The 18,465-nt window shown below is 41.9% G+C and overlaps 1 protein-coding gene across 1 annotated transcript in view; it reads right to left on the reverse strand.

Annotated features, from left to right (window-relative positions):
• Positions 1 to 16,817, reverse strand: part of LOC106637106 (uncharacterized) — a 95,028-nt gene extending 78,211 nt beyond the window's left edge. Inside the window, exon 1 of the mRNA XM_023389809.2 lies at positions 16,630 to 16,817. Within this exon, the coding sequence (XP_023245577.2) occupies positions 16,630 to 16,654 (25 nt within the window). The 5' untranslated portion in view covers positions 16,655 to 16,817. The remainder of the gene's footprint in view (positions 1 to 16,629) is intronic.
• Positions 16,818 to 18,465: the final 1,648 nt, after the last annotated feature.

The raw sequence follows: 18,465 nt of genomic DNA on the forward strand, positions 1-18,465 counted from the left end.
AGATCAATAAGCAGACAGGGAGTCCTTCGGTTTATCCCGAAAACCTAATGCCAAAAAAACGAGAGCAGGACAGTTTCGTCACCCGACGCGCGTCGAATTGAATTTAGCCACGCAAAATCCATAAAAAAGAGCTTCTCGGCGTTACCCAGCGGAAATTGAAATTTCCGCAGGAGCTCCGAGTGCCCAGATGCCGGTAACTTTTCCCCTCGAAAAGCCGAGATTGAAAATCAAGTGTGGCAGCGCAGGCTGGCCGAGTTGAAAAAAAAAAAAAAAAAAAAAAAAAAACCCACCCCCAACTGCTCTTACGAGGTCTGATAGCTATCCGATTGCGTTCACCGCACTGCAGAAGCACCCTTTTTTCCTACCCCTCCCCCCCCCAAAAAAAGTAGGGTCTATTATTCAAAAAGCCCCACTTATTCGATTACTCTTTCGTTTGGCTCACACTGTACCCACGGCACTCAGCTTATTGTACGGCGCGTATACACCCGTATATCCTGTCCGACCGAACGCGCGTACGTACCCTACGTGCTGGACCCCGAGCGAAAAGCCTCCCTCGCGCTCGCCGAGGTGTAAAAAAAGCACCTCGGGCCCTCTCGGCTCGTTGTATGCATAAAATACATCGAGTCCAGCATGGAAGGGAGCACTGGCAGCTGGTATGCGATACTGGTGTGTTCTCACACGTACACGCCGATAGGGACCACAGCGTACACTGGTACGGGAAAAAGGGTCGATCACCGGCCAGTGTGCATGCTTGGCGTGAAAGCACGAATAATGGGGAGAAGAGACAAAAGCCTGTGGATGCGTTACGTAAAGCTGGCCTTGGGCTGGCTCATCTTTATTTTATAACCTCGGTGTTTTTAACACGCCCCTCGAAAGTATTACGGGTGTTGTAGGAGGCTCTACCCGCCGGGCCGCGAAATTAATATTAGACTCCGTCACTCAAGCCACGTGTGGTACTGTTCTGATGAATTATTCCGCTACCTCGTCTATGTACTGCTGCTATTGTTGCCGCTACACATTACCTTCGTGTCAATTTTGTGCTTTTATATGGACAGAGAGTGTGGGCACATTGAGTGGGTGGGAAGAAGAAAATTTTTTAGAACATGACGTGCTAGGTAGGTGCATTATTTTATGGGCTACATTAAAAAAGTAATTCTCTGTTGAGTAAATATTCCTCCTTCCTCTCCTTGTTATTTGCAGAACCCATTAGGTGGACTGATCCCAGAGAATTTCTCCACTAGTGGATGAAAGTGCCCATGAAAAGGTCATACCACAGATATTAGATGGTGGTGTTATAGGATTGTGGGCCATATAACAACCACCTTTGTATCCGGAAAAACTGGCTCAGCTTACCGCTGTACAATTATCTTTATTATTTTTATTACCATTTAAAATTATACATACCTTTTTTTGATAAAATGCCAAGTATTTTAAAAATTTTTTGGTACTCGTAACGAACAAAAGAAAGAAAAAAAGTTAAGGCTTATGAAGTGTGAATATAATATAATACGATATGCATTCAGTGGGTCGGCAAAAACCAGAGGAACAAAAACATCCAACGCGAGAAGCATAAGCATCTCTTCTCGTCCACTTTTTTGTTCCATCGTTAGCCAGCTTTCGATAGCGCACAGGCGTGAATAAAATGAACGGTTGAACAGAGGCTCAAGAGGAAGAGATAAAAGAAAATCAAGTGCGCAAAAGAGGGTGAGAAAAAAAAGGTGCATCAGAAGTTGTGCTCTTGATGCACAGCTTTGCAGCAAATGAAATGTAAATAAAAATGTGAAGAAAAGTAACAGAGCAATGGATGGCAGACCAGGTGTGAGTGGCCCCACGAGTGTATATTTTCACCACCGAAGAATTAGCGAAGAGTTAAATTTTGTTGAAAAAAAAAATTGGAAAAAAATGCTCATTAAATATTTCTAAGGTTGCTACTTCTTTCGATGAATAAAAACTTTTACACGGTTGCACGTAAACTATACACACATGTTGTTAGTTGAAATTATTTTTCTATTTAAGACCATAAAGTAATTTCAATTTTTTTTCTTCAACCAGCAAGAAATAATGCAAGATTTTTCTCTAAACCTCATGAAAAAATTACCCATTATAAATGATCCACTCGAGTCTTGCCACACACGAACGACTCCGTTCAAAAGTTTGGAGACCCAACGAGCAGCCAGCTCTTCCAATGAGTTTCGATAATATCAAAGAAAGCTTTGACAATGGAAAGTTAAATAAATCGAATTAAACTTTCGACAATTAATACAAAGAGAATTTTCAACCTCACGATATTCAAAAGAAGCTTTACGCGAATCCATATTTATTCACGTATGTAAAAAAAAATCTACAAGCTCTTTTCGACTGTGGCATTCGAAGCTCCAAACGCTTTTCACTCGTGTATTCTATTGTGCCCCAGCCCCCTCCTCACCCCTGACATAGCATATTACCGAATATCACTGCGAGTGTCCGCTCCAATTAAATAAAACTTTAAGACCCCATCATCGACCACAACCATTCCCCCCCCCCCTGGAAATAAAACGCGGGATACTGAGCCCCTCGCGAGTTCCCACGCTCTTATCACCACTTTTTTGTGGGTGCCCAGCTGCAACAAAGTTAAACAACACAATGGCACAGCAGCTGCACCGGCAGTGGCAACGGCAACGATTAATTCGCATTAGCCCATTGTACCTATACACCCGTGGCGTACACCTACCGCTCGCTAGCGCGATATGCCGAGAGCAGCGGCAAACACAGGACGTGTGTGTGTGTATTATATATGTATACGTAGAGCCGGTGCTTTTGAGAGGACAGAGAGTTAACCTCGTCAGCGGTGTGCGGTTTATCGCGTTGGGTTGACGATTGGACGAAAACCACCGGGGATTTTCAGGTGACAGTTCCGCGTCACGTCCGACTTTACGTACGTGGAGGGCAAGTACTACCTTACATCGCTCGCTAACTCTCTTTAGAGCATTCCATCGTGTATTTGTCTTTTGGGATATGTATGGATGTAGTTGTATGCAAATACGGGTAACTCGGATGAGCAGGGGATCCCCCTTCTCCGATTTTTCGGGGTATAGTGATGGGGGACCAGAGGAGGGAGCAATTTCAGTCACCAGCAAGAGGTACAGCCATACCTGCACCGTTAACTAAAATCTTAAATTCGGTTTATTATTTCACAGGCTTACTTTCAAAAACCTACACTCTCTTGTAAATTACGAAAGCTAAAAAAGTTAAATTCCCTTCTCCCGTACGCACTTACTCATTGATGCAACAATAAAACGATACGGAGAGCTGACTTTTTGCGAAAATGCGTTTGCCTATACCAGTAGTGTACTTGCTAAAATTGAAAAAAAAAAAAAAAAAAAAAAAAAAAAAAAAATGTCAACAGTCAAAGCATTTGGCTGTACGCAAAAAGAATCCACAAAAAAGTCGGAATGAAAGAGCATGTACAAAAGAAAAGCTGGGATACATAAAAAAAAATCTTTTGAATCGACACAGAGCCTCTGCGCCCCCGCACGATGTATTATCACTGCAGCCTGTCGTAGACGTGCTCGGCTTAATTTGTCAAAGCAATCCTCTCGTATCTCGTACCCATATTTTTTTTCTTTGCACCATCCATCTGTTAATATTCTGGCTAATTCGAATGACCATCATACAGCTGGAACAAAATTTCGTAAGCTGACCGATTTGTAAAAGGCTCTGGCTTAACTTTTGAATGTTGTTGGACTAATGTTTTTCGACAATAACCGAAACTAATATGTTTTGGTTATAGGTATCGAGTTACACAAACGATACAAGAACGAAGATTATGGAAAACCCGAGGAGGGAGAGAGACAGCGATTGGAATCTCTTTGGAAGATTAATGCGAAACTAACGAGAATCCGAGCCCGTTTTTCCGGACACTGCCATTAGCGCGCGTTTCAATCAATCGTGGCGCGGCAGTCGAAAAAACCACATCGGAATTTCATCGTGCACGCGTACCCTTGTCAATGGATTTTTTTTTCCTCCCCCGTCCGTTTCGAATCTCATTAAGTCGTTGACCCCGTACAAACGCTTGCGATAGAAATCTCGGTTCTAAGACGTTTTCTCGGAATAATAGAGACATAGGTACAGCATTAGTGGAATGACTTGGCACTTTTAAAGTGGGGACAGACTTCTTTCTGGTGGAGAGTTTACGGAAAAGTATACTCGAGAGATAGTAAAAAAGTAATTACAGGTACCCGGAGATAGAGTTTGTCCGGTACAAAAAAAAGGCCCCACGTCTGGATGCATAATGGCATGCAAAAAAAACGTGCTGCGTTCGCGTGATGGAGTGGCGCATTTTTTTATTTCGACGGTACTACGTATACAGATCGATCCTCGGACAGGGTTTGTTGGCAATTACTCCTACACTGACGCAAACCCATCCCACGAAAAGGGCAAGTATACTCGCAAACAACAACCATTTCCCAACAAACGACTGCACCAGCCCGACACCGACGATAATAGCGACGAGAGGGTGTTGTGTGCATGGTGTACAAAATTATTTTCGGAGTACGGAACCGCTCTACCTGCTTCCGCGGTAAATAATTGCAATCAAGCAAACAGCAGCTCCCCCTTATTCTTCTTTTCCTCCCTCCGATCGCGAGCGCCAAATTATTCTTCGTGTTAAAAAGCAGTTTGCGTTTCGCTTGGCCGAGCGTGCCGTAATTTGCGAACGGAGGTGGAGAGAAATACTTCGATAAGTTATTATTGTTATTACTATACCTTTCTCAAAACTGGTACTGCCGCAGTTGGGCTATTAAAATTGCCGATTGGGCGAGTCAAGGATTTTACCTAACGTGGGTTTCGGACTGTTATTTTGTGAATTGGTTCTGCCACAGATCTAGATGATGAGTTACACCACGTTGGAGAGTCATATTTTACAGCATCGATTTTGTATACATATCGAGAACTTTAATTTATTTTAATTACTGTGTTGTCAGAGATCCAATTTTTTTTTTTTTCTTTAATCCAATCACAATATTTTTTAATGGCGCAAATGAGCTACTAAAGTTACATATAGTTTTTCTAATAAAAATTTTTGCTACGTCCATAGTAGTTTGTCATCTGATTGGAATATCAGGAAAGAGGATGTATTGGAAAATAAAAAGAGCAAAAGTGTAGATGTGACCATTTGTATGCTGGTCGAGAGCGTACATATACAACAAAAGCAGCAGCAGCAGGATGAGAGGCGCGAGATAATCAATATTGACCGCGTGGTCTGCTCCACTCCTGTCTGACCATTCGCCGCTTACTCTACTTAGCACTTATTATTGCCTCGGCTTAAGGGCTGTGAAAAATGATCGTATCCAGGGCTTGCTTTTACGATCTTCTTTGCGTTGAATGGGTGTGCTGTCGGTACTATGGGAAATCGAATTATGCCACTGAAATTGCTGGCAACGGATGCAGTGTGTAATACGACTCCCGTCGAAAATACTGTTTATCACGTGAAACATCGATTTTGTTGGTATCCATACCGAATTGGCCCAATGAAACTTTTACAAAGTTATTTTTAGTAAATGTAAAAGCTCGGCAGGTTAAAAAAATTGTTTGATATTTATATTAAAAAAGTGTGCAAAGTTTTGTAGGTACTCGTTTTTTATATGGTAATGTAGTAATAGAGTTATTTAGAAAATTTTTCATACAAAAAATAATAAAATTTACGATTAGTTAACTGAAATAAGGCACAGCCACACATACAGAAGATATTTACTTTTTTACAGCTTCTGCTGTCATTTTTTACGTTTTATTCGATTCACATATTTAATATAGATTTGTAAAAATATCTTCATTTACACTCAATGACATGACCACTACACATCTAATCACAAAATGCAGGCTCAGCTTGCAGTGAGGTAAAAGCTAAGTCATTACGAAACTAGTGAGGTAATCAAAGCTCATTCATCATCCCCTTGGCATTAATTTCACCATTTGCTTCCATTTGTAGCGAAAACATGCAGTGGCTTGATGAAACCAATACTAGGATTGAAGTAATTGTCAAAGGAATCAAAAAATTTTTCACATTTGATTTCTAAATGGTTGTATCATAAAAAAATTCGCATAGTTAACTTACACTATGTAGTTAGGCGTACTAAAGACGTAACGCAAACAAAAGGCTCAGCTAGTGAAGTTTTGATTGAACCAATCGAGCCGACTATTGATTTAAAAAATCAACGTGCTACTACCCACAGATTACACTGTTTTATTTTTATGAATATGCACAGATATTTTTTTTATTAAGTAAAATTTTTTTACTGATTGTGTAACCTTTTTTTCCACGTCAATAATAAAAAAGAATACCTATCGGATGTGTTAGTTCACAAACAAATAAATAGATGTTATGTCTGGAACTAAGTATTTACGTAATAAGAGTGACAAAAAAAAAAAATTAACAAAACTATACCAGCCAGACAACGATGAATCGCACCGCTTGTTTGCCATACCATCCTGATACGACGATACGCGTTTTCGTCTGGTACTGTCCATTTTCTCTTCCAACCTCTCCACCTCTCAAAAAAATAAAATCAAATAAACAAATAAATAAAAATCAATAAACATCGAGTTCGTACAAAACTCTTCTGCTTGCCGAGCACCAAACACATACACTCATACGTATGCTGCTCGTGAAACAAGATCTACTGCAATACATTCCTTTCTCTCTCTCTCTCTCTCTTACCTTGAACACGTTAATTAAACGTGTCGTTTCCCCCGAAGCGAATTCCTCAGCTAACGTCCGACCTACTGCTCTCATGTGAAAGTCCCGGCTACGAGCACCCCATTTACACGTCCCAACTTGTTACACAAACACAGAGAACGAGAGAGACAAAGACAGCAAATATCGCACGTACAAACTCACGAGTACCAGAGAAGGACGTAGTGTTGGGGAAAGAGGAAGGAGTATGAGCCCATCTTTCTCCCGCTCTCTCTTTCTGGAAGCGACAGAAGTGGACCAGCAGTACAGTATCGCTCCTGCAACTGCAGCCGCAGTAGTTCATCTCAAAGAATGGAGCGGCCCGACCTGCCGTTGGATCAGGGCGAGCAAAAACGGGTTTCCGAATGTACCAACACCCTTCCTCCGCTCTATGTACGTGCAGCACAAGGGAATCGATATCACGAAAGGATACATAAGTCATGAACCGCGCACTCACGAGATCCTAAGAGTCCTTTTCTTTTACTTCCGTATACTCTTGCTATGTTGTCTAGAGATCTATTTGTTTGTTTGTTTGTTTCCTTTTCTCATTTCGAGTACGCGGTAAGAAGGGAGTTCGCTTCGAGAGTTGTTCCTCGGTTCGACTCCTCTTGGATTGTTTGTTCGCGAAGGAAGGACAGAGGGTGGGGGGGGGGCTGGCGACCAGAGGAAATGGAATTTCCTAGCTCGGCTTCCTCGGAGGGCAAGGCTGTGTGTGGACTGAGGTTTGCAAAGAAACGCGTTTGTACGCCAAGTCGTTGTGCTTTATGGTTTGAGGGAGTAGGAGAAGGGAAGAAAGGGATTTCGTGGGGAGCAACAGTTACAATTGACGTTGGGACGAGTTCTTATTTGTGTTGTATGCGTCGAGTGGACCGCGGATATTTTGTTAGTTATTTGTGGAAAACGCGATTCATCGGTTATTTAGGAGGTCGCTGTATTTACAGCGACGGGGAGACGAGGCTTCGTGTCGACGCGATTGAATGGAGTCTCGAGAAAGTCGAGCTGGAATTCAATAGAACACGAGGCCACGGGCTGCTTTTCGCTACCACCGTTACAATACTGTGTTTGCCAAATGTGTGGTACCTAAGAATAGAAACCCATTCAATCACGAGATACACGTGCCAAACTGCATACGTTCGCTGTGGTCTTACAAACATTCATTCGCTCCTTTTATAGTTTAATCGTCCAAGCTTCAACCTTCACAAAGTGTTAGATAAATCAAATTGATTGGTTTTTGACGGGCATCGAAAAAACTGTACCTTTTTTTATTGCAAACTCAATGTCATAGGGGGAAAAAAGTTTAAAATAATGATAAATCCTACACCGTTGAAGCCGACGAATTTCCAAATTTTCATTCGCCGTCCGTCACGGAAGTGTGCGCAGTTGTGCACACACCACCACGTCCGGCAGCTGTACCTCCCACCAATACACACCAAGTAAGCGAAAGAAGAAAAAGAAGAAGAGGAGGTGGAGGAGCAAAAAAGATAGTAGGCGAGAGAGCAAGCGACAAGATCGAAGTGAAAGTGCGCTGGGGGGGATGAAGGGTGGTGGTGCATAAGAGGAAGTGGGGAGTCAGGGGTGGTAAGTTGCAAGAGGCCGAAGAACCCAAGAGAGAGAGAGAGAGGGGGAGAGAGATAGATATGTGTATTCACGAGTCTGCAGCCTCTCTTGCCTGATGCAGTTGACTGGCTGGCTGGCGCTCACAGCGTACCTACAACCCACGAGTGTTTGCATCCGAGGAAAGGTTACCGAACTCGCGTTCCCTAACCCACTCCCGCGAGATTGAGAGAAAAGGATGAACAGATACAGAGAGCGTGAGCCTCAATTATCGGCCAATTCAGACACTCGACCTTCCAACGACGCCTCTCTTCCTGATCTGTATCTCTCTCTTTCTAACTTTTATGACTTACTGGTTGATCGATGAGCACACGTGTGTATGTGTGCCTGCAGTTGTCCCGCGTCGCCGAGTGTAATTATCGGTTTCCGTGTGCAGCAAAAAAGAGAGGGGAAACGGCTTGCCTCGAGATCTCCATTTCTCTTTTTCTCTGACGCGGTGCAGCTCAATTCTTCCCTCGGGCTTACTTGTCTCCTCCCCCCCCCCGCTCTCTATCTGACTTGTAAACAGGGAGCATGGAGTCTTGTTCTCGGGTGTACACCCTCGGCTCATCGAGAGAACTTGCGATTGCAAGGACCAGGTGAGTATTTTTCTTTCCATGCATGTGTCGAGTGCGAGACGTGTGTCTGCGTTTAATTACCGGAAAGGAAACGTTATTTGCCTGGCCATGTTTTTTCTGGAGCCACAGGCATGGTTCTGCTTTTGGTGTTTATTTCGATGAATGATGAACTTCTTCGCTATAGTTCGATTTTAATTTTTCACCGCATGGAATACAAGCCAAAAGCAATAATGAACATAAATTTCAACTTATGAAATAAAAAAAATAAATAAATAAATTAAAAAAAAGACAGTGACCGAGGGAATTTCTCACGCGGCTGCAAGCTCCAATCGACTTTTATCATTACAACGCGCCTCTCCGTCGAGCAGCCCCTACAACATGCTCTCAACACGAGCAAAACAACGCAAATAAGAGGGGCAGTGGCGAGGCTCGGATGGCCTATTTACCCCACGACGAGGGGGTGTAAATAAAGCGCTGCTAGCCTCCGGCCGGAGGGGGATTACGAGAGTGCAGGTATACAGCGCGTATAAATAACAGCCGGCTCTCTGCCTCCTGGAAAGCTCGTCACGAAGAAAATCGCCGAGGAATTTTCATATGAGCATTCCCAGGGTGGGAACAATAGGAAGGGGGGGTCGGAAAAAAAAACAATACGAAAAAACGCGGCGCAAGATCGATACATCGGGTTGGTCCATCTGTGCTGTTTTGAACTTGCTTATAGCATGTATAGGCGGCGAGTGACACCGAACTAGGCCATTAAGCTTGTAGATGTACCTGTGTGTGTACGAGGAAGAACTTTGGAGGAGAGGCGATTTCTTCCTCCTGAATTTTTTTTTTTCTACTCTCCTCCCATGGGAATACTTTTACACAGGTATGTATAGACAGGACTTGAGAGCGTATCCTTACATAGATTGTTTGCTGATGCGAAATTTTATTTTCCCTCTTTAGACAGTATAGAAAGGATATTTTTTTTTTTTTTTTTTTTCGTTTGATATACGTGCCAGTCTTGTGAACTGGTAAATTGGATTTTTGTTCGTAATTGCGATAGAATTGGAAATCCAGCTATACTGTTTACGTAATATATTCAGGCACGTGTATGTTTATACATATATATTTATGTGTGCGATTTCAATCAACGAGACACAGTTTTTTTTTATCTTCTGCTGTAGGTGTATACGTATTTTCGATTTTCCATCGGGGACGGATATTACGTTCACTCCTACGCTTGCCGAAGGTGCCTTTATTTTTGAGTATCGCATGATAAGAAGTTTCATTTCCTGCTACTTTATTCCTCCGGTAGTCGCCGTTCCTTTACTCGAGCCAGAGATACAATTTATTTTTACGATAAAACAAGATGTTACAGAGTACGATATTGTCGGCCAGCCTATTGGAGAAGGTATTAAAAACAAAGGGTGTATACGTATAGGATATTTCTTTTGCTTCACTCGTCAAGCGTCTTAGCAAAACAAATGTAAGAAACGCTGTTTGGATTGTCAAACAGTACAAATAACACATACTTAATCCTCAGCGCAAATTAGCAAGTTTAACTAAATAATGGTCCCAACTTTCCAACGAAAAAGACAATGTTTCACATACTTTGATAACTATAATATTCCTGGTGTTGCTAAATAACACCAAAATAGTTGGAAGTATTTATTAAAAAAAAAAAAAGGTAAAAATGCAGCACAAACCAATGTATATTCTTCAATTCACACCCCTTGCACATTATTCATAGGCTAGTGAATCCTATCCATATAAAATATATAAAAATTGCAGAGGCAAGGGTGGCTTCCATCTCGAGCGCGTACAATAAAGCATTTTGCATTGCATCAACCCGAGCGCCATAGCTTCGAGCAATGTGTATCAGAAAGCGCGGATAACTCGCCTTCTAAGCTTCAAACGAAAAGAAGAAGGAGAAACGCGCGGAGCCCAGGTGGCCCCGGCGAGGGCAGGAAAATTACGGTCTGCCGCGTAAATTTTGCCCCTCGGCAAGCAGAAGAAAGAAAAATGGCAAAGGGGAGCGGGAGGTGGGCGGTATCGAGCCAGAAAAGGCCTTTTTGCCTCAGGCATTGGGCTCACGAACGCGTGCACACGCTTTTTTACATAAATACGTACAGAGGCAAGGCTGCCGCTGTCTCCGCAAGAAATAAACGATTTTTTTTTCTATTACTTATTGGCAAAGTCGGGTGGAGGAAAAAAAAAATCTCCCTCTGCCAAATCTCGCCTTGACTTTCCGTCTTGGTTTTTTTCTCAACGATGAGCGAAAAACGCACGAACGTGTGGGAAAATAAGAGCGTTCGTTCACTCTCTACCCTTTTTTTCTGTACCGCTGTTGCCCGCTTTACGTCTAAAATAGAGGGAAATTGCTTTCCACGTGAGATTTTCTCGGATCTAGACTATATTGTTTTACTGTGCTTTTTTATGGAAAATGGGAGAATCCATCATTTTAATAAAACCTCATGGAATAAAGGGTCCTACCAATATTGATCTTCCGATATCGGCTCCTTAATGAAATATGTTACAACGCTAACTCATCGGTGGTTCCTTTGGGATATGGATTCGTTAATTTTTTTCTCTATATTTGTTAGGGTTCATGCTGAGTAACGTTTTTTAAAATTATTATTTCACACTATCGCCATTACAACAGTGCTATGGATTAAACTTGATGGATTTATTATCACATGATCCCTGCCAATAAAGCCAGCTTTGAAAGAAAAATGAAAGTTAGTGGCATAAAACTAGTTCCAATTGACTCGCCAGTCGCACACGTAAGGGCTGAGAAATGCTAAATTTGAACCAAAAGGGTTGCATTGCCTCCAAAATTCCTCCCTCGACTTTTCGAACATGACTACAGCACAGCTCGTCCGGGTGTTCATTCGTCCGCACAATATATACAGCAGCAGACGGTGCCAAATTGAAACTACAGCCAGGGTATGCGTATACACGAGGCCACAGAACTACTGGTAGTACAACCCACTACCATTGCACTATACATGCGCAACGAAGGGAGCAGTAACACGCAGGGCCGAGTTAACAACTGCCTAATCTCGGGACGCGTGTCTGGGATGCGAGGCATTATACACGACGGCGAGCGCGGATCTATACTTGATTATGCCCTTACTTACTGCCACTACTGTATTTACTGTCGTGTATCTGCAGCATGTACACACGTCTTGTGTAACACTAACTAGATTACAACGTACGTTAACTCGGCCGCCACTTGGTAAATACATGTATACACTTGCTGTTTGCGCTGTCGGCTCAAGACGCTCTATCTACAAGCTGTACGTGTCCTTCCTTCCTTTTACTCGCTCGCTTCCTTTCTTGATCTATGAAGTTGGCCGAGCCTTGCACCTGCACTTGGAGTTTTGCAGTTGGAAGTTGGCCTCCGAGGAAGCGAGTACCTACCCTTTCAAGCTCTCGATAGTCTTGTACAAGCTGAATTTCTTATTCGTATTTTCAGCTCTTTTTTTACAACTTTTTGCTCGTAATTTTATGGGCAAAAAAGTTTTTTTAACCATAAGCTAATCATACATTGTTCCAGATTTTTTATTGATTTTCAGCAAATAAATAATTTTTTTTTTTTATGTCTCGTTGCACGTGGATCGAAAAAAAAAACTTAAAGTTCAAAAAAGCAAAAGTATGCACTGCCTCTGACATCCCGAGTGACGGGCGAACTTTAACCGTCAGCAACACAACAACGGTATGATGTATTACTTTTTTAGCAATATATGTATATGTATTAAAGAAAATCTTTTTGAATTACGATCAAAAGCCAGCTGAACATTTCGAAAAAAAGACTATTAAATCCCTTTAAAAGCCAGTGCTTTTTGGCCATGGAACACCTCGATTTAACCACCAAAATTCGGACCATTAAAATGAAAAATTAATTCACCGACCAGCCTTTTCAAGTAGTCCTTTGCCGCGCACAGCTGCCCGTGCAATGTTATTGTAACGTAATAGCCTATATAGGTTAGCTTGGGAAAAGCAAAGCGGAAACTTCTCCCTTGGTAACTTTGTGTGCGTCGGACTGTACTTTTAAATTAGCCCTTTTGAAAAGTAGCCATGGGAATGGGGGAGGCGAGACTTTAATTATTGGGGATTTTCCTCGAGACACCTGTGTAGCCCTGTCTCCTTGGGACAGCACCCTTTGTCGGAAGTTCGCTGAGGAGGTGTCTGTTCGAGGGCCGTTTTGTCAGCTCGTTGCCTTCTTTTCGTCTTTTTAATCAGAATATTTATGCACGTTATCGATTAGGCTGGATTTTTAATAGCCAAAGGTTCTTTTTATCGAGAGCAGTAAATTGATTTTTTTTTTCCTTATTAAATAGATTACTCGTTTAATAGATTCGATTCGAGTTGTAAAATCAGGTCGATCAATAGAGCTTTTCTGCGTCGCAAAATACATTGTGAATTAACGGCAGAGCTTTTTTTGAATCCATTTAAGCAAAGTATGTGCAACGCGCAAAAAATTAAAGGGGTTTGTTACGTTCCTCGAGGTGTAATTAAAATTGTTCATTACAGCGACGGTAATTGCGTTTTTATCACGCAACATAATATCCTTTTTTGATGCAGAAGTGAATAACCTTGACATTTAATTAAAATTCGTTTGCCTTGGATTTTCTTTATATTTCATATGAAAATTCAACGACAATCGCACCGTCAATCAGTTATACTCTACGTTACCACTAAATACGCCATCACTTGCAAAGGTATCAAATATTCGGAGTTTATTATTCAACAATTGAGGTGCTTTGACAAGCATCGCTCTGATAATCCAACTTATCACGTCCAGTTGTGATACCAGACACTATTTTTGGCCAGTTCTTCGTCCATATCAAACTAAAGCTCACACGCTCAGCAGGTTGGTGGATAAAACACAAAAAAATCGTCTCTTTTGGCGTATACGCGTAATCCGGGAAACTAAAACAATGTAGAGCCCATCGATCTGGCGATGGAGGAAACATGAAAATAGCGCACTGCGAACGTAAGAGAAGGAGAAAAGAGTAACGATGGTGAGCCACAGTAGGGGTCAGGCTAGGTGAATCGAGGCGGGGTGGAGGGTCTGCCTAATTTGCAATTAAGCGCGCGAGAGCTGCCGGACCGCCTCACTTTTATAATACCTGCAGCCACGGGCTTCCGGTCGATTGTTCCCGTGAGCTCATTTTGGGAGTAATTAAATTTTTACCCGCAAACTCTTTTTCCTGCTCCCACCCTCCGAGTCAATTTTTTTATCCTACCCTTCACGAGCTAAACGAAAGATTAATGAAGGATCATGCAAAATCGGACTGTTGCTCGAGCAACTCGATTTGTGCTGTTTAGGTGGAGATGAGGCTCCAAATCATTGGTATTGCTTTTTTTCCCAGAGAAAATTCATCACCGATAAATATTATTCAAGGACTCATTGCGTTCGACACTCTTTGGCTGATCGAATAAACGTGATGATTATAGAGATCGGAGATGAGTACGAGCTTCGAGAGTTGTTGTTTATTTATTGCGCGTGAATAATTGAGAGTTGAAGTGTATATACGTATGGCAGATGGATGGACAGCTCAATTGGATTTCACTAGTGCTTAATGTGGCGTCGTCAAGTTAGCACTGCTTTCTGTACTTGTATGACGTTTTATTGAGTTCGTATGGTCTTTTGTGCCTCTATTGACGATACGGCACATTACCCAATGCGTCAATCATAATCGGATTAATGTTTCGTTTGTCTCTTAATAAAGGACTGAATAAACATTTGTTCGATGTGCATTGTATAAATTGTAGGTCATTGTACATGTTTCTCGTTAGTATCTGAAATTCGCTATGGATAATATTTAATTTAAAATTATCAGTATGAATTTCGATACTTATGCTAATCGACATGTAACAAGCTTTCAATTTCATCAGATTAATTTTGCGATCAAAATGAAAATAAAAGTAATAATCACGCGATAGTGACGCATTTTTGTACGTGTTTACATAGGCAAGCGTTACACAAAGTTCCCATCAATTAACAGCCATCAATTATTGAACGGTTGGAAATAAAATTTAACAAAATCATCGTTAAATTATCGACATATTCTTGGGGAAATAAAAATTTTCAAGTTACTCAGGGTGGTTTTTTAAGGTAAACAACTATGTGTGTACTTAGAGACCCGCGACTCGAGAGATTACAATGGTTGAAGTGTTATTTTGCATAAGTTGGATTTGAATAGCTGAGCTCAATTCGATTACCAAGCTAAAGCATCATTTATCGAATCACCGAAAAAAAAAAAAATCTCCACTCACGAGCTATTTATCCAGAAACTGCCATTGTGCCCGACACACGATGCGATGGCCAGAGAAGGGAGCAGAGAAAAACTTTGCGAGCGTCCTTGGAGGAAAAGTTCCTCGGCGTTTAACTACTTTTCGATACAAACGAGACGAGGTACGAGGGCGAGCCAAGTGCAGGGAAGAAACAAAGCGGTGCAGTCACAATTTTTCCCGGGACACGAGCACTTGCTCCATGCACGTGTGTACGTATATACACATACATAATTCGCGAAGGGATAAAGTTCCTGCCGCAGTAGTTGGTGCTTACTCGGGACTAGTGCTGTTAAATGGAAAAAGTTGTGGGGAGGAAATCACGGAAGTAACAGATGCAAATGGAAAAAGTTGGCCAAGCCTCGTGTGTGGCCCGAAATCTTGAGGTGGGGCTAAGTGAATGCTTCGGTCCAGACTCTCCGCGTCAAGCTTGAAAGTATTAATCACAAGTAGCGGATAAATCGAGAAAATAAATGGAAAATAATCCCCAAGCTTTTTGCTGATTGCATTGATAGATTTTGAGCTGAGCCGAGTACATAGTATTACAGCATGTAACGCTTCGAAGCTTAAAAACCTATCCATGAGGGCCTGTCACGCGAAGGGGTGAAAAAAAGGCTCAGCTTTAACTTCTCAAAGCAGTCCATCTGGTTCCAAGATAAATAGAAAACAGTGACGTAAGTGTCGAAAAAAAGGGGGCCACCCATTGTGTGTGCGCGCAAAGAGCCCGGGCCCTTTGTTTTCAGCCACGGCACTTTAGCACTTAACCGGGCTCTGAAGCCAGGAATTTCTAAATTGCCCGGCTACCCCCGAAACCCAAAAAATAATCCAAAAAAAAAAAGAAAACAATCCACTGCCATTTTTTTCTGGGGAAAAAAAGTTTTTAAAAACGCAACCTCTGGACGTTGTGCACAAAGCTTGGCACCTCGAGCAAAAGACGTGCGCATTAATAATTTCCAACCCTCGACTTTACTCTTGCAGGGCAGGGTGCAAATATCTCGTTTCAAGTTTCACCACAAAAACCGACGGAGCGAGAGAGAGAGAGAGAGAAAAGCAGACAGGTGATTTTAAATTTTCACAACCAAGTAAAGCTTCTCTCTCGCTTCTTTTACTTTGCAACGCCGCGGCTAATTTAATCATGAATACCGGAACAGCTACCAGCGCAGTGTTTTGGAATTCCGGCAAGTCATCGAGCGCGTGTCTCCTAGGAATTTTTGCAAGCACAAGCTGCCACGGGCACATGCCCTTTTAAAATAGCTCTGTAGCGTGTATAAATAGATGGGGGAGAGGCTTGCAAGCTCCACTTTATTGACTGAGATTCCATGGATCGCTTCGATGGTGGGCTGTAACACGCTGCTGCCGCGTCTCACATTTTGTAGTTAAGTTATTTCATACAGGAAGGGATTTCTTTTAATTTAACAACAAAAAGTAATGTTGATACTCTATACTCCTTAAATTAAGTTCTCTTACCTTTCATACTGGATAATCGTGTCATTTCTCCTCAAGCTGTCCTCCTCTTGCTCGAAATCACTCACAACTATGAATTTCAAATGGACAACACCACAAAGGTGCCGTCAAAGGTGCTTCGAAAAGCTGGTTTGGATCGAAATTTAACTTTCAGCATTTATGAAGACTTCCATCCAACGTTTGTTGATTACCAGTATCCTCAAACACCTTCTGAAACAAAACAAAACAAATGATTTATTAATCAACTCTATTATTACAGGTATTTATGTCAATAGTTTAATGTTATGAAATGAGCTGCCGAGAGGATAATGTATCGATTCAATAAGTCGAGCAGAGAACGTCAGCTTGGAAAAACAGGCAGGTAGATCCTCCAAAGTTCATCCGTCAGATGGAAAAGTTTCTTTCCGCGAAAGGGGGTAAAGAGCACGAAGGGGGGAGGAATAATTCTGCTGATTCAGGTGCAGTGCGAGGAACAGATACGGTAGAGGAGAGGACAACGACAAAGCGTTGGTTCGTGTACATGGTAGAAAAAAAAAAAAAAAAAAAAAAAAAAAAAAAAAAACAGAGAGCGAGAAGGGATCATACGCCTCGACGCGTATACGAGCCGATGCTGGGTGCTGTTTCTCGAATCTTCCCCGAGTAATATTTTCGCGTTCCTGCCCGACCGAGGCAGGTTGGAGTCTCGAGCTTAAGCCACGTCGTAAATTGGGGTTATCAAGAAGTGAAAAGAGCTTCGCGGGAAGGAATGGAAAAAGGACCGAGGGAAAGGAGCCAAGTCGTCGATTGGACTCTGTACACTGATGCTGCTGTTGCTGCACGGACGGACAAACGAATGGACGAAGGGTTGGAGGGAGGAAGGGGGCCTCTCGAGCGAGTGTAGTGCCGGTTTTGGAATTTTTTGTACAAAGACTTGGGTTTGCGTGGGTGAATGGATTGCCGTTGGTATATTTTTCTGTATGCTGAGAGGAGATGTACCGCGTGTACGTGCTCGCTGGACAATCACGACAATAAAGAGAGATTCGGGACGAGAAGAGATGCGTTGGCATTTTTCTTTTTTTTTCTTTTTTTTTTTAAGAGAGAGAGAAGAAGGAGGGGACGCCGAGTTGTTGGTGCTTTGGGAAATTATTTTCGGAGCTCTCTGGGGAATTGGTATTCTCTTCGAAATGACATGTTTCTATTTTGTAATAACGATATACTTCTATTTCTTTCAACATGACAGCAATTTAAAAAAACTAAGAAAAGTCACGATTCCCTGAGCAAGTTACAGTTAACCAAATTTTATAAAAACAGTGATGCAATTACCAAAGAAAACTAAGACTTTTTCATTAAATAGTTAAAATGATGAAAATCTTTCACTTCGAAAAGTGTGAAGTAACGAGAATTATAGAGTTTCCACAATGTTCCCCGAGCTTTTTGGTACTACGCATAAAACGTTTTTGACTCATTTACAAAACAATCTTCAAAAGGAAGTAAAGTCTAAACCTTGCCTTGACCCTTACACTCATTAGCACTAACTACATGTAACATTCATTCCATCCAGGCTGACTGTAAAACCACTTGTAGCCTCAAATTTAAATTATACGGTCACGTACTACGTTAACACGATTAAAAAGCGATGTAAGAGCTTCAACTTTGCGGCAGATCGACAGCTTTTGCTAGAAAATTACTATCGCTCTGCTCGGTTTCCTTCTCGCTCGATTGGGTGACGGTGACAATGATATTTTTAATGAAGCCTTTCAGATCAACTATGAAGTTGCTTGTCTCTAAGTATTTTGAGGAGGAGTCGGGACTGTTTTTTTCCGCACTACTTGACCTCATTCGCAATACTTTGCATCAAAA

Source organism: Copidosoma floridanum, unplaced genomic scaffold, assembly GCF_036245765.1.
Source record: "Copidosoma floridanum isolate Cflo_tuat_1 unplaced genomic scaffold, Cflo_Japanese_pri ptg000029l, whole genome shotgun sequence".
In the NCBI taxonomy this organism is placed as follows: domain Eukaryota; kingdom Metazoa; phylum Arthropoda; class Insecta; order Hymenoptera; family Encyrtidae; genus Copidosoma; species Copidosoma floridanum.